This window comes from Amblyraja radiata, chromosome 5, assembly GCF_010909765.2.
Source record: "Amblyraja radiata isolate CabotCenter1 chromosome 5, sAmbRad1.1.pri, whole genome shotgun sequence".
NCBI lineage: Eukaryota > Metazoa > Chordata > Chondrichthyes > Rajiformes > Rajidae > Amblyraja > Amblyraja radiata.
This window is the reverse complement of record NC_045960.1, coordinates 111,970,343-111,987,466: the sequence shown is the minus strand read 5'-3', so window position 1 is coordinate 111,987,466 and position 17,124 is coordinate 111,970,343. Positions and strand designations below refer to the sequence as shown.

Sequence of the window (17,124 nt, the reverse complement as noted above, 5' to 3'; positions counted from 1 at the left end):
CCCGTGGCGTTTAACAGTCGGCCAAGTCAACAGTATCTGGAGTCTACTAATGAGCCCAGACAGACTACGTCTAGACACTTTCCCCAGCGACACACAAGTGTGGCAACACAGGTCTCCCGCACGCACAGGCCACACATCCGTGCACACACACGCTCACACACACTCAAGGGAGTTCAAGTTCAAGTGAGTTTATTGTCATGTGTCCCTGTATAGGACAATGAAATTCTTGCTTTGCTTCAGCACACAGAACATAGTAGGCATTTACTACAAAACAGATCAGTGTGTCCATATACCATAATATAAATATATACACACATGAATAAATAAACTGGTAAAGTGCAAATAACAGAAAATTGGCTATTAATGTTCAGAGTTTTATCTGAGCCGAGTTTAATAGCCTGATGGCTGTGGGGAAGTAGCTATTCCTGAACCTGGTTGTTGCAGTCTTCAGGCTCCTGTACCTTCTACCTGTAGGTAGCAGGGAGATGAGTGTGTGGCAAGGATGGTGTGGGTCCTTGATGATACTGCCAGCCTTTTTGAGGCAGCGACTGCGATAAATCCCCTCGATGGAAGGAAGGTCAGAGCCGATGATGGACTGGGCAGTGTTTACTAATTTTTGTAGTCTTTTCCTCTCCAGGGCGCTCAAATTGCCGAACCAAGCCACGATGCAACCGGTCAGCATGCTCTCTACTGTGCACCTGTAGAAGTTAGAGAGAGTCCTCCTTGACAAACCGACTCTCCATAATCTTCTCAGGAAGTAGAGGCGCTGATGAGCTTTCTTTGTGATTGCATTAGTGTTCTCGGACCAGGAAAGATCTTCAGAGATGTGCACGACCAGGAATTTGAAGCTCTTGACCCTTTCAACCATCGACCCGTTGATATAAACGGGACTGTGGGTCCCCCTCCTACTCCTTCCAAAGTCCACAATCAATTCCTTGGTTTTGCTGGTGTTGAGGGCCAGGTTATTGCGCTGGCACCATATGGACAGTTGCTCGATCTCTCTTCTATACTCTGACTCATCCCCATCAGTGATACGTCCCACAACAGTGGTGTCGTCAGCGAACTTGATGATGGAGTTCGCACTATGGCCGGCTACGCAGTCATGAGTAACACTTGCCCTGTTCTGATGCAGGTTCTAGGAGCAGAATTAGGCCATTTGGCCCATCAAGTCTACGCCATGCAATCATGGCCAATGTATCTCTCCCTCTCAACCCCATTCTCCTGCCTTCTCCCCATAACCCCTGACACCGTATTCAGTGTTGATTGATTTCCCCTCAGATGCCTATTAAACCTTCTCCCCTTCACCTTAATCCTATGTCCTCTGGTTCTCGATTCCCTTACTCTGGCCAAGAGTGTGTGTGTGTGTGTGTGTGTGTGTGTGTGTGTGTGTACCCATATAAAATCACCCCTCATCCTCCTGCTCTCCAAGGAACAGAGACCCAGCCTACTCAACCTCTCCCCATAGCTCACACCCTCGCGTCCAGGCAACATCCTCGTAAATCTTCTCTGCACCCTTTCCAGCTTGACAACATCTCTCCTGTAACATGGTGCCCAGAACTGAACACAAATGTGGCCTCACCAACGTTTTGTACAACTGCAAGGTAGACAAAATTGCTGGAGAAACTCAGCGGGTGAGGCAGCATCTATGGAGTGCAGGAAATAGGCAACGTTTCGGGTCGAGAGCCTTCTTCAGACCTGGTACAACTGCAACATGACCTCCCAACATCTGCACTCAATATGTGTAGGAAGGAACTGCAGAAGCTGGTTTAAATCGAAGATAGACACAAAAAGCTGGAGAAACTCAGCGGGTCAGACAGCATCTATGGAGAAAAGGAATAGGTGACGTTTCTAGTCTGAAGAAGGGTCTCGACCCGAATAAGGGGCAAGCCATTTAGAACGGAGATGAGGAAAAACTTTTTCACCCAGAGGGTTGTGAATCTGTGGAATTCTCTGCCTCAGAAGGCAGTAGAGGCCAATTCTCTGGATGCATTCAAGACAGTTAGATAGAGCTTATTAATGTTTTATTATTATTAATGTTTAGTGTTTTCTGAGTCATTCGTAACTGTCACTGTTGTTACTTGTGGGCGGAGCACCAAGGCAAATTCCTTGTATGTGAATACTTGGCCAATAAACTTACTTACTCTTAAAGATAGCGGAGTCAGGGGATGTGGGGAGAAGGCAGAAACGGGGTACTGATTGGGGATGATCAGCCATGATCACATTGAATGGCGGTGCTGGCTCGAAGGGCCGAATGGCCTACTCCTGCACCTATTGCCTATTGTCTATTGAATGACGGTGCTGGCTCGAAGGCCCGAATGGCCTATTCCTGCACCTATTGTCTATTGAAACGTCACCCATTCCTTTTATCCAGAGATGCTGCCTGACCCGCTGAGTTACTCCAGCTTTTCAGTATTTCTTCTGTACTCAATACTCTGACTGATGAAGGCCAACGTGCCAAAAGCCTGTTTGACCTGTTCTATGTTCTAAGAGTTTAGAGCCAAGATGATCCGGATAACTGGACTTGTTTAACAGATATCTGATCGGGCAGGTCAAGTTGTGACTGTCCTGCTAAATTAAAGCAGTAAGGCAGAAAGCACAGTGTATTTGGCTTGTGTGTGTCCAAGGGTAGCCAACTCTCTCTGAAGCAGAGCTCGGCTTCCATGAATTAATCTCCCAGACACTGCTGTTAGCTGTTGGAAAATTGCCGATTCCTTTCATCCCTGCACAGATACCGGCATTGGGAACAGAAACAGCTGGACCAATCAGTTGACAATAGACAATAGGTGCAGGAGTAGGCCATTCGGCCCTTCGAGCCAGCACCGCCATTCAATGTGATCATGGCTGATCACCCCCAATCAGTACCCCGTTCCTGCCTTCTCCCCATATCCCCGACTCCGCTATTTTTAAGAGCCCTATCTAGCTCTCTCTTGAAAGCATCCAGAGAACCTGCCTCCACCGCCCTCTGAGGCAGAGAATTCCACACTCACAAGTGTTTCCTCGTCTCCGTTCTAAATGGCTTACTCCTTATTCTTAAACTGTGGCCCTCTTGAAAGCATAAAGTTGACTTTAGATTTTAGAGATACAGCGTGGAAATAGCCCCTTATGGGCTGGTCCTACTCAGGCAATTTTTTAGGCGACTACAGGCGACTAGGCTGTCGCCACATGGTCGCCGGGGTGTCGCCTGTATGGTCTCCTCAGTCGCCCAAAGAATCGTCGCGTGTTTTTGGTCGCAGCTGAATTTTGAAATGTTCAAAACTTTTCGGCAACAGTTGACTTGTCGTAGGTTGTCGCCAGGATGACGTAGGTTGTCGCCGGTGCCGACTTTGGTGAATTCCATTGGTGACTACCTACGTCAACCGGCGACAGGTACCGGTGTGGTCGTAGGTGGACGCCCTAATGGGTCGCCGGTTGTCTGTAGCTTGCCGTAGCTGGACGTCGACTCGGAGGTAGGTTGTCGTAGACATTGTCGTAGGGGGGTCCAGTCGCCTAAGTGGGACAGGACCATTAGGCCAATCAATTCCTCAGCGACCTGTGATCACCCAGTACACTCGCACTATAACAAGAGGAATCGAATATAGGAGCAAAAAGGTCCTTCTGCAGTTGTACAGGGCCCTAGTGAGACCACACCTGGAGTATTGTGTGCAGTTTTGGTCCCCTAATTTGAGGGAGGACATTCTTGCTATTGAGGGAGTGCAGCGTAGGTTTACAAGGTTAATTCCCGGGATGGCGGGACTGTCATATGCTGAGAGAATGGAGCAGCTGGGCTTGTACACTCTGGAGTTTAGAAGGATGAGAGGCAATCTCATTGAAACATATAAGATTATTAAGGGTTTGGACACGCTAGAGGCAGGAAACATGTTCCCGATGTTGGGGGAGTCCAGAGCCAGGGGCCACACAGTTTAAGAATAAGGGGTAAGCCATTTAACGGAGACGAGGAAACACTTTTTCTCACAGAGTGTGGTGAGTCTATGGAATTCTCTGCCTCAGAGGGCGGTGGAGGCAGGTTCTCTGGATGCTTTCAAGAGAGAGCTAGATAGGGCTCTTAAAGATAGCGGAGTCAGGGGATATGGGGAGAAGGCAGGAACGGGGTACTGATTGGGGATGATCAGCCATGATCACATTGAATGGCGGTGCTGGCTCGAAGGGCCGAATGGCCTACTCCTGCACCTATTGTCTATTGTCTATTATCCCACACACTAGGGACAATTTACAAAAGCCAATTAACGTACAAACCTGTACTTCTTTGGAGTGTGGGAAGAAACCGGAGCACCTGGAGAAAACCCACACAGGGAGAACATACATACTCCACACAGACAGCACCCGTAGTCAAGATCGAACCCACAAACCACAGTACTGCGTGGAAACAGGCCCTTTGGCCTTCCCGGTCCACGCCGCCCAATTGATCTCCCGCCCACACTAGTTCCATGTTATCCCACTTTCATATCCACTCTCCACACACCAGGGACAATCTATAGAGGCCAATTAACCTACAAAACCGCCCTAGGGGCCTGTTTCCACGCTGTATCTCTAAAGCACCCGGAGAAACCCCGCGCGGTCACGGGGTGAACGTACAAAATCCGTACAGACAGCTCCCGTAGTCGGGATCAAACCCGGGTCTCGCGCTGTGAGGCAGTGGATCTATAAACTGCCCCGCAGTGCCTCCTGCTCCAGAACCCCCTCCCCCCGTCTGAGGGGATCCAAGTTCCCAGATTCGGGCACAGTTTCTTCCCAGCTGTTATCAGGCAACTGAACCATCCTACCACCACCAGAGAGCAGTGCTGAACTACTATTTACCTCATTGGGGACTCAGACTATCTTTGATCGGACCTTGATGGCTTTACCTTGCACTAAATGTTATTCCCTTTATCATGTATCAATACACTGCGAGTGGCTTGATTGTAATCATGTGTTGTCTTTCCGCTGACTGGTTAGCACGCAATGAAAGTCAGAGGGTGGTGAGCCTGTGGAATTAATTGCCACTGAAGGCTGTGGAGGCCATGTTGATATTTTTAAGGCAGAGATAGATAGATAGATAGATGGATAGATAGATAGAGGATGGATGATGGATGGATGGATGGGATAGATGGTGGATGGGATAGAGGATGGATGGTTAGATAGATAGATAGATAGATAGATAGATAGATAGATAGATAGATAGATAGATAGATAGATAGATAGATAGATAGATAGATAGATAGATAGATAGATAGGTAGATAGATAGATAGATAGATAGATAGATAGATAGATAGATAGATAGATAGATAGATAGATAGATAGATAGATAGATAGATAGATAGATAGATAGATAGATAGATAGATAGATAGATAGATAGATAGATAGATAGATAGATAGATAGATAGATAGATAGATAGATAGATAGATAGATAGATAGATAGATAGATAGATAGATAGATAGATAGATAGATAGATAGATAGATAGATAGATAGATAGATAGATAGATAGATAGATAGATAGATAGATAGATAGATAGATAGATAGATAGATAGATAGATAGATAGATAGATAGATAGATAGATAGATAGATAGATAGATAGATAGATAGATAGATAGATAGATAGATAGATAGATAGATAGATAGATAGATAGATAGATAGATAGATAGATAGATAGATAGATAGATAGATAGATAGATAGATAGATAGATAGATAGATAGATAGATAGATAGATAGATAGATAGATAGATAGATAGATAGATAGATAGATAGATAGATAGATAGATAGATAGATAGATAGATAGATAGATAGATAGATAGATAGATAGATAGATAGATAGATAGATAGATAGATAGATAGATAGATAGATAGATAGATAGATAGATAGATAGATAGATAGATAGATAGATAGATAGATAGATAGATAGATAGATAGATAGATAGATAGATAGATAGATAGATAGATAGATAGATAGATAGATAGATAGATAGATAGATAGATAGATAGATAGATAGATAGATAGATAGATAGATAGATAGATAGATAGATAGATAGATAGATAGATAGATAGATAGATAGATAGATAGATAGATAGATAGATAGATAGATAGATAGATAGATAGATAGATAGATAGATAGATAGATAGATAGATAGATAGATAGATAGATAGATAGATAGATAGATAGATAGATAGATAGATAGATAGATAGATAGATAGATAGATAGATAGATAGATAGATAGATAGATAGATAGATAGATAGATAGATAGATAGATAGATAGATAGATAGATAGATAGATAGATAGATAGATAGATAGATAGATAGATAGATAGATAGATAGATAGATAGATAGATAGATAGATAGATAGATAGATAGATAGATAGATAGATAGATAGATAGATAGATAGATAGATAGATAGATAGATAGATAGATAGATAGATAGATAGATAGATAGATAGATAGATAGATAGATAGATAGATAGATAGATAGATAGATAGATAGATAGAATAGATAGATAGATAGATAGATAGATAGATAGATAGATAGATAGATAGATAGATAGATAGATAGATAGATAGATAGATAGATAGATAGATAGATAGATAGATAGATAGATAGATAGATAGATAGATAGATAGATAGATAGATAGATAGATAGATAGATAGATAGATAGATAGATAGATAGATAGATAGATAGATAGATAGATAGATAGATAGATAGATAGATAGATAGATAGATAGATAGATAGATAGATAGATAGATAGATAGATAGATAGATAGATAGATAGATAGATAGATAGATAGATAGATAGATAGATAGATAGATAGATAGATAGATAGATAGATAGATAGATAGATAGATAGATAGATAGATAGATAGATAGATAGATAGATAGATAGATAGATAGATAGATAGATAGATAGATAGATAGATAGATAGATAGATAGATAGATAGATAGATAGATAGATAGATAGATAGATAGATAGATAGATAGATAGATAGATAGATAGATAGATAGATAGATAGATAGATAGATAGATAGATAGATAGATAGATAGATAGATAGATAGATAGATAGATAGATAGATAGATAGATAGATAGATAGATAGATAGATAGATAGATAGATAGATAGATAGATAGATAGATAGATAGATAGATAGATAGATAGATAGATAGATAGATAGATAGATAGATAGATAGATAGATAGATAGATAGATAGATAGATAGATAGATAGATAGATAGATAGATAGATAGATAGATAGATAGATAGATAGATAGATAGATAGATAGATAGATAGATAGATAGATAGATAGATAGATAGATAGATAGATAGATAGATAGATAGATAGATAGATAGATAGATAGATAGATAGATAGATAGATAGATAGATAGATAGATAGATAGATAGATAGATAGATAGATAGATAGATAGATAGATAGATAGATAGATAGATAGATAGATAGATAGATAGATAGATAGATAGATAGATAGATAGATAGATAGATAGATAGATAGATAGATAGATAGATAGATAGATAGATAGATAGATAGATAGATAGATAGATAGATAGATAGATAGATAGATAGATAGATAGATAGATAGATAGAGATGGATGGATGGACTGGATGGATGGATGGATGGATGGATAGATAGATAGATAGAGATGGATGGATGGATGGATGGATGGATGGATGGATGGATGGAGGGTGGATGCGGTGTCAGGAAATATGGGGAGAAGGCAGGAGAATGGGATTGGACGGGCGAGATAGATCAGCCATGATTGAATGGTGGAGCAGACTTGATGGGCCAAATGGCCTAATTCTGCTCCTAAAAGACCCTTGGACGTATATGGATAGGAAGGTTTAGAGGGACTTGGGCCGAATGCATGCAGGTGGGACCAGCTTAGATGGTTGGCATGGACGAGTTGGGCTGAAGGGCCTGTTTCTGTGCAGTATGTCTCTGTGACTCCAGCAGTTCATTAGCAGCCTGCTCCAACAAAAGGCCCCGGGGAAATGTGTGTTTTTAATAAATTTGCATCGCCTGCCGCAGATGTGTTAAACGTGGCCGTCAACTCCCTTAATAATCACCCCAGCGGTATGAACATTGACTTCTCCAATTTCAGGTAGTCCCTGCTTTCTCCCTCCTTCCCCTCCCCTTCCCAGCTCTCCCACAGCCCACTGTCTCCACCTCTTCCTTTCTTCCCCCCCATCAGTCTGAAGAAGGGTCTCGACCCGAAACGTCGCCTATTCCTTCTCTCCATAGATGCTGCCTCACCCGCTGAGTTTCTCCAGCATTTTTGTCTACCTTAATAATTTTATATGTTTCAATAAGATACCCTCTCATCCTTCTAAATTCCAGTGTATACAAGCCCAGTCGATCCACTATTTCATCATATGACAGTCCCGCCATCCCAGAAATTAACCTCGTGAACCTACGCTGCACTCCCTCAATAGCAAGAATGTCCTTCCTCAAATTAAGAGACCAAACCTGCAGACAATACTCCAGGTGTGGTCTCACTAGGGCCCTGTACAACTGCAGTAGGACCTCCTTGCTCCTAATCAAATCCTCTTGTTATAAAGGCCAACATGCCATGAGCTTTCTTCACTGCCTGCTGTACCTACATGCTTACCCATTCTCCACAGAGCAAGAAACAAATGGAGGAAGCATTTGATGAATGAAAGTCTGAATACTTCAGAGACAGAGAAAAGGAACTGCAAGTACTGGTTTACAGAAAGAGACAATGTGCTGGAGTAACTCAGCGGGTCAGGCAGCATCTGTGGAGAACATGGATAGGTGACGTTTCACAGAGTGCTGGAGTAACTCAGCGGGTCAGGCAGCATCTGTGGAGAACATGGATAGGTGACGTTTCACAGAGTGCTGGAGTAACTCAGCGGGTCAGGCAGCATCTGTGGAGAACATGGATAGGTGACGTTTCACAGAGTGCTGGAGTAGCTCAGCGGGTCAGGCAGCATCTGTGGAGAACATGGATAGGTGACATTTTGGTTCGGACCTTCTTACATAGAAACATAGACAATAGGTGCAGGAGTAGGCCATTCGGCCCCCCGAGCCTGCATCGCCATTCAATATGATCATGGCTGATCATCCAACTCAGTATCCTATACCTGCCTTCTCTCCATACCTCCTGATCCCTTTAGCCACAAGGGCCACATCTAACTCCCTCTTAAATATAGCCAATGAACTGTGGCCTCAACTACCTTCTGTGGCAGAGAATTCCAGAGATTCACCACTCTCTGGGTGAAAAATGTTTTCCTCATCTCAGTCCTAAAAGATTTCCCCCTTATCCTTAAATTGTAACCCCTTGTTCTGGACTTCCCCAACATCGGGAACAATCTTCCTGCATCTAGCCTGTCCAACCCCTTAAGAATTTTGTAAGTTTCTATAAGATCCCCCCTCAATCTTCTAAATTCTAGCGAGTACAAGCCGAGTCTATCCAGTCTTTCTTCATATGAAAGTCCGGACATCCCAGGAGTTAGTCTGGTAAACCTTCTCTGTACTCCCTCTATGGCAAGAATGTCTTTCCTCAGATTAGGAGACCAAAACTATACGCAATACCCCAGGTGTGGTCTCACCAAGACCCTGTACAACTGCAGTATAACCTCCCTGCTCCTATACTCAAATCCTTTTGCTATGAATGCTAACATACCATTGCTTTCTTCACTGCCTGCTGCACCTGCATGCCTACTCAATGACTGGTGTACCATGACACCCAGGTCTCGTTGCCTCCCCTTTTCCTAATCGGCCACCATTCAGATAATAGTCTATTTTCCTGTTTTTGCCACCAAAGTGGATAACCTCACATTTATCCACATTATACTGCATCTGCCATGCATTTGCCCACTCACCCAGCCTATCCAAGTCACCTTGCAGCCTCCTAGCATCCTCCTCACAGCTAACACTGCCCCCCAGCTTCGTGTCATCCGCAAACTTGGAGATGTTGCATTCAATTCCCTCGTCCAAATCATTAATATATATTGTGAATAGCTGGGGTCCCAGCACTGAGCCTTGCTGAGACATCTGAGGTGTCTTGGTCACCTTAAACATGGTCATCTTAAACTTGGTAACTTTATACTTGGTCAACTTAAACTTGGTTCAAAGATAGACACAAAATGCCGGAGTAACTCAGCGGGACAGGCAGCATCTCTGGAGAGAAGGAATGAGTGACGTTTTGGGTCGAGACCCTTCTTCAGGCTTATTACTCCAGCATTTTGTGTCCACCCTCGATTTAAACCAGCATCTGCAGTTCTTTCGTACTTATACAAGGTTCAGTTCAGTCCTGTTCAGTTTAGTTTATTGCCACGTGTACCGAGGTACAGGGAAAAGCTTTTGTTGCGTGCTAACCAGTCAGCGTAAAGCCAATACATGATTAAAATTGAGCCATTCACAGTGCACAGATACAAGGACAACTTTTATTGGGTCAACTTATACGTGGTCAACTTATACGTGGTCAACTTATGCGTGGTCAACTTATACTTGGTCAACTTATACTAGGTCAACTTATACTAGGTCAACTTATACGTGGTCAACTTATACTTGGTCAACTTATGCGTGGGCAACTTATACTTGGTCAACTTATGCGTGGGCAACTTATACTTGGTCAACTTATACTAGGTCAACTTATACTAGGTCAACTTATACGTGGTCAACTTATACTTGGTCAACTTATACTTGGTCAACTTATACGTGGGCAACTTATACTTGGTCAACTTATGCGTGGGCAACTTATACTTGGTCAACTTATACTTGGTCAACTTATACGTGGGCAACTTATACGTGGGCAACTTATACTTGGTCAACTTATACTTGGTCAACTTATACGTGGGCAACTTATGCGTGGGCAACTTATACTTGGTCAACTTATACTTGGTCAACTTATACTTGGTCAACTTATACGTGGGCAACTTATATGTGGGCAACTTATACGTGGGCAACTTATACTTGGTCAACTTATACGTGGTCAACTTATACTTGGTCAGCTTTTCCTTGGTCAAGTTATCTTGGTCACGTTGGGCCATTATAATAGCTGGTCCTTTCTCTTTGAACAGATGAAGCATGTTGAAGAAACGTTCTCGTCAAAAAACGAGGAGGTTCTGCTGATGTGCATCGGGATCTCCTCGGGGGTCGGAAGACTGGTCTTTGGCAGAGTGGCCGACTACTTGCCTGGCTCCTACAAGGTGTTCCTTCAGGTAAGGCGAGTTTGTGTTTTAAGAGGGCATGGAGTTAAATGGAGGGAGATCTAACCAACACTCATCCCTTGAGTGGCACGGTGGTGCAGCGGTAGAGTCATGGCCTTGCAGCACTTACGGCACCCGAGTCCCTGGTTCGATCCTGACCATGGGGGCTGCCTGTACGGAGTTTGTACCGGTTTCCTCCCACACTCCACAAAGATGTACAGGTTAGTAGGTTAATTGGCTTGGTATAAGTGTCAATTGGCCCCAGCGTGAGTGGGATAGTGTTCATAAGTTCTAGCAGTTCTAGGAAATAGGCCATTCAGCCCATCAAGTCGCCATTCAATCATGGCTGATCTATCTCCCTTCTAACCTCTTTCTCCCGTCTTCTCCCCATAACCTCGGACACCCGTACTAATCAAGCAGGGAATGTGTGCGGGCACTAATGTACGGGGATCGCTGGTCAGTGCAGACTCGGTGGGTCGAAGGGCCTGCTTCCACATTGTATCTCTATAAACTATAACTAAACTAAACATACACCTGAGAGAATCTTATAAACCTAACACGGGAGATGGGAAGATGTGGCGAGTGGTGGGGTCACGTTGCATGTGGCGAAACTGACGGAGGATTACTTGTCGTATGTGACGGCTAGTGGGGTGAAAGGCGAGGACTAGAGGGACTCTGCCCTTGTTACGAGTGGGGGGGATGGGTAGAGAGAGCAGTGTTACGGGGTATTGAAGGGACCCTGGTGAGAGCCTCATCTATAGTAGGGGAGGGGAACCCCCGTTCCCTGAAGAATTAGAACACCTCATCCTGGGAGCAGATGGGGCGTAGGCGGAGGAATTGGGAGTAGGGGATGGAGTCCTTACAGGAAGCAGGGTGGGAAGAAGTGTAGTCCAGATAGCCATGGGAGTCAGTGGGTTCATAGTGGATGTCGGTCAGAAGTCTATCACCTGCGATGGAGATAGTGAGGTCAAGAAATGGTAGGAAAGTGTCGGAAATGATCCAGGTGTATTTGAGTGCCGGATCCTACACACGCTAGGGACAATGTTTACATTCACCAAGCCAGTTAACCTACAAACCCTGTACGTCTTTGGAGTGTGGGAGGAAACCGAAGATCTCGGAGAAAACCCACGCAGGTCACGGGGAGAACGTGCAAACTCCGTACAGACAGCGCCTGTAGTCGGGATTGAACCCGGGTCTCCGGCGCTGCATTCGCTGTAAGGCAGCGACTCTACCGCTGCGCCACCGTGACCAACATAGTTTCTGTGCTGTACTGTTGGGCTGAAGGGCCTGTTTCGGTACTATACGACTCTATACACTCTCTCTTCTGTTCCTCAGGTGGCCTCGTTCTTTGTGATCGGCCTGATGTCGATGATGATCCCGGTCTGCCAGGGTTTTGCGGGTCTCGTCGTGGTTTGCCTGTTGATGGGTTTGTTTGACGGCTGCTTCATCTCCATCATGGCCCCCATTGCGTTCGAGCTGGTGGGCGCGGAGAACGTCTCCCAGGCAATCGGCTTCCTCCTCGGCCTGATGTCCATACCAATGACCTCCGGACCGCCCATCGCAGGTGAGCTCAGAATGTACCTACACACCTGTGTGGGTGTGGGTGTGAGTGCACTTACCACACGTGTTCTAAGAGCAGAATTAGGCCATTCGGCTCATCGAGTCTGCTCCTCCATTCAATCACGGCTGATCTATCTCTCCCTCCTATCCCCATTCCCCTGCCTTCTCCCCGTAACCCCTGACACCCGTACTAATCGAGAATCAAGGTTACTTCTGACGGCACGGCCCAAAGCTACAAGCATCCTTTGATGGTCCTGCAGTTGTATAGAGCCCTAGTGAGACCACACCTGGAGTATTGTGTGCAGTTTTGGTCTCCTAATTTGATGATGGATATTGTTGCTATTGAGGGAGTGCAGCGTAGGTTTACAAGGTTAATTCCCGGGATGGCGGGACAGTCATATGCTGATAGAATGGAGCGGCTGGGCTTGTACACTCTGGAGTTTAGAAGGATGAGAGGGTTCTCATTGAAACATATAAGATTGTTAAGGGTTTGGACACACTAGAGACAGGAAGCATGTTCCCGATGTTGGGGGAGTCCAGAACCAGGGGCCACAGTTTAAGAATAAGGAGTAAGCCATTTAGAACGGAGACAAGGAAGAGTGTGGAATTTTCTGCTTCAGAGGGCGGTGGAGGCAGGTTCTCTGGATACTTTCAAGAGAGAGCTAGATAGGGCTCTTAAAAATAGCAGAGTCAGGGGATATGGGGAGAAGGCAGGAACGGGGTACTGATTGTGGATGATCAGCCATGATCACATTGAATGGCAGTGCTGGCTGGAAGGGCCGAATGGCCTACTCCTGCACTTATTGTCTATTGATGGTCTAAATAATCACATCATCTGATGCATGAAAGCCAACTTCGAACCATAACTTAACCTCAGGGCGACTCAGTGGGGCTCTTTGATTTCACTGGACAATATGAATGAATGGATTATGCTCTATTGTCATGTGACAGGTCAGAGTGTTTTGCACACCCCCAGGGTATACAAACAGGTGCCACGTAAAGGGCGTTGAGAAAGTTACAAACTATTCCATATTAATCCACACCGTTTTGTGATAAACTAAACGCTTGGTCTTTACTTTAGACTTGAGAGATAGATACAGCAAGGAAATGCCTTTCGACCCACCGAGTCACGTCGACCCCATACACTGGCACTGTCCTATACACTGGGGACAATAGACAACAGACAACAGGTGCAGGAGTAGGCCATTCGGCCCTTCAAGCCAGCACCGCCATTCAATATGATCGTGGCTGATCATCGCCAAATCAGTACCCCGTTCTTGCCTTCTCCCCATATCCCCTGACTCCGCTATCTTTAAGAGCCCTATCTAGCTCTCTCTTGAAAGCATCCAAAGAACCTGCCTCCACCGCCCTCTGAGGCAGAGAATTCCACAGTCTCACCACTCTCTGTGAGAAAAAGTGTTTCCTCGTCTCCATTCTAAATGGCTTACCCCTTATTCTTAAACTGTGTGGCCCCTGGTTCTGGACTCTCCCAACATCGGGAACATGTTTCCTGCCTCTAACGTGTGTATATGTTTCAATGAGATTCCCTCTCATCCTTCTAAACTCCAGAGTGTACAAGCCCAGCCGCTCCATTCTCTCAGCATCACACTTTAGTCAGAGTGTGATGACTCAGATTTGTTTGAAGGTTATTGAGCTCGGAGATTTACAGCCGAATCCGGGATTAGAATGCTAAATCCTGTTGGTTTCTGCAGCTTAAGGTCAAATGAATTTGATTTATACACTCTGCCTGACTCAGCTTGTGTGCGCGTGGAGCCCAGTGAGTAAAGTGTTCCAACACACAAAGCGCCGGGGGGTGGCGGGCACATGGAACGAGCTGTCGGAGGAGGCGGTGAAGGGCAAGCATGCTACAAACGCTATTCACTGTACCTCAGTACACATAATAAACTAATGTGAAACTGAGAAAGGTACCATCACAATGTTTAAAAGACACTTCTTGCGTGGAGTTTGTACGTTCTCCCTGGGACCGCGTGGGTTTACTCCGGGTGCCCTGGTTTTCTCCCACACTCCAAAGACGTACAGGTTTGTAGGTGCATTGGCCCTCTGTAAATTGCCCCTAGTGTGTAGATACATAGATACATAGAAAATAGGTGCAGGAGTAGGCCATTCGGCCCTTCGAGCCTGCACCGCCATTCAATATGATCATGGCTGATCATCCAACTCAGTATCCCGTACCTGCCTTCTCTCCATACCCCCTGATCCCTTTAGCCACAAGGGCCACATCTAACTCCCTCTTAAATATAGCCAATGAACTGGCCTCAACTACCCTCTGTGGCAGAGAGTTCCAGAGATTCACCACTCTCTGTGTGAAAAAGTTTCTTCTCATCTCGGTCCTAAAGGATTTCCCCCTTATCCTTAAGCTGTGACCCATTGTCCTGGACTTCCCCAACATCGGGAACAATCTTCCTGCATCTAGCCTGTCCAACCCCATAAGAACTTTGTACGTTTCTATAAGATCCCCTCTCAATCTCCTAAATTCTAGCGAGTATAAGCCAAGTCTATCCAGTCTTTCTTCATATGAAAGTCCTGACATCCCAGGAATCAGTCTGGTGAACCTTCTCTGCACTCCCTCTATGGCTATATGTCCTTCCTCAGATTTGGAGACCAAAACTGTACGCAATACTCCAGGTGTGGTCTCACCAAGACCCTGTACAACTGCAGTAGAACCTCCCTGCTCCTAGACTCAAATCCTTTTGCTATGAAAGCTAACATACCATTCGCTTTCTTCACTGCCTGCTGCACCTGCATGCCTACTTTCAATGACTGGTGTACCATGACACCCAGGTCTCGCTGCATCTCCCCTTTTCCTAATCGGCCACCATTTAGATAATAGTCTGCTTTCCTGTTTTTGCCACCAAAGTGGATAACCTCACATTTATCCACATTATACTGCATCTGCCAAACATTTGCCCACTCACCCAGCCTATCCAAGTCACCTTGCAGTCTCCTAGCATCCTCCTCACAGCTAACACTGCCCCCCAGCTTAGTGTCATCCGCAAACTTGGAGATGTTGCCTTCAATTCCCTCATCCAGATCATTAATATAAATTGTAAATAGCTGGGGTCCCAGCACTGAGCCTTGCGGTACCCCACTAGTCACTGTCTGCCATTGTGAAAAGGACCCGTTTACTCCTACTCTTTGCTTCCTGTTTGCCAGCCAGTTCTCTATCGACATCAATACTGAACCCCCAATACCGTGTGCTTTAAGTTTGTATACTAATCTCTTATGTGGGACCTTGTCGAAAGCCTTCTGAAAGTCCAGATACAACACATCCACTGGTTCTCCCCTATCCACTCTACTAGTTACATCCTCGAAAAATTCTATAAGATTCGTCAGACATGATTTACCTTTCGTAAATCCATGCTGACTTTGTCCAATGATTTCACCACTTTCCAAATGTGCTGCTATCCCATCTTTAATAACTGACTCTAGCAGTTTCCCCACTACCGATGTTAGACTAACTGATCTGTAATTCCCCGTTTTCTCTCTCCCTCCCTTCTTAAAAAGTGGGGTTACGTTTGCTACCCTCCAATCCTCAGGAACTACTCCAGAATCTAAAGAGTTTTGAAAAATTATCACTAATGCATCCACTATTTCTGGAGCTACTTCCTTAAGTACTCTGGGATGCAGCCTATCTGGCCCTGGTGATTTATCGGCCTTTAATCCATTTAATTTACCCAACACCACTTCCCGACTAACCTGGATTTCACTCAGTTCCTCTATCTCCTTTGACCCGCGGTCCCCTGCTATTTCCGGCAGATTATTTATGTCTTCCTTAGTGAAGACGGAACCAAAGTAGTTATTCAATTGGTCCGCCATATCCTTGTTCCCCATGATCAACTCACCTGTTTCTGACTGCAAGGGACCTACATTTGTTTTAACTAATCTCTTTCTCTTCACATATCTATAAAAACATTTGCAGTCAGTTTTTATGTTCCCTGCCAGTTTTCTTTCATAATCTATTTTCCCTTTCCTAATTAAGCCCTTTGTCCTCCTCTGCTGGTCTGAATTTCTCCCAGTCCTCTGGTATGCTGCTTTTTCTGGCTAATTTGTACGCATCATCTTTTGCTTTGATACCATCCCTGATTTCCCTTGTTATCCACAGATGCACTACCTTCCCTGATTTATTCTTTTGCCAAACTGGGATGAACAATTTTTGTAGTTCATCCATGCAGTCTTTAAATACCTTCCATTGCATATCCACCGTCAACCCTTTTAGAACTAATTGCCAGTCAATCTTGGCCAATTCACGTCTCATACCCGTGTAGGGAGTGGATGAGAGAGAGCGGGGTGACTAGTGTGAACAGGTCGGCAGTGGACTCGGTGGGCCAAACATCCTGCTTCCGTGCTGTATCTTTCAATCTTTCAAAGGCTTCA

At 44.5% G+C, this 17,124-nt stretch overlaps 1 protein-coding gene across 1 annotated transcript in view; it reads left to right on the top strand.

Moving 5' to 3' along the window:
- Positions 1–17,124, top strand: part of slc16a10 (solute carrier family 16 member 10) — a 99,981-nt gene that overhangs the window by 80,741 nt on the left and 2,116 nt on the right. The window contains exons 4-5 of the mRNA XM_033022002.1: positions 11,041–11,181; positions 12,505–12,733. Of these exons, the coding sequence (XP_032877893.1) occupies positions 11,041–11,181; positions 12,505–12,733 (370 nt within the window). The remainder of the gene's footprint in view (positions 1–11,040; positions 11,182–12,504; positions 12,734–17,124) is intronic.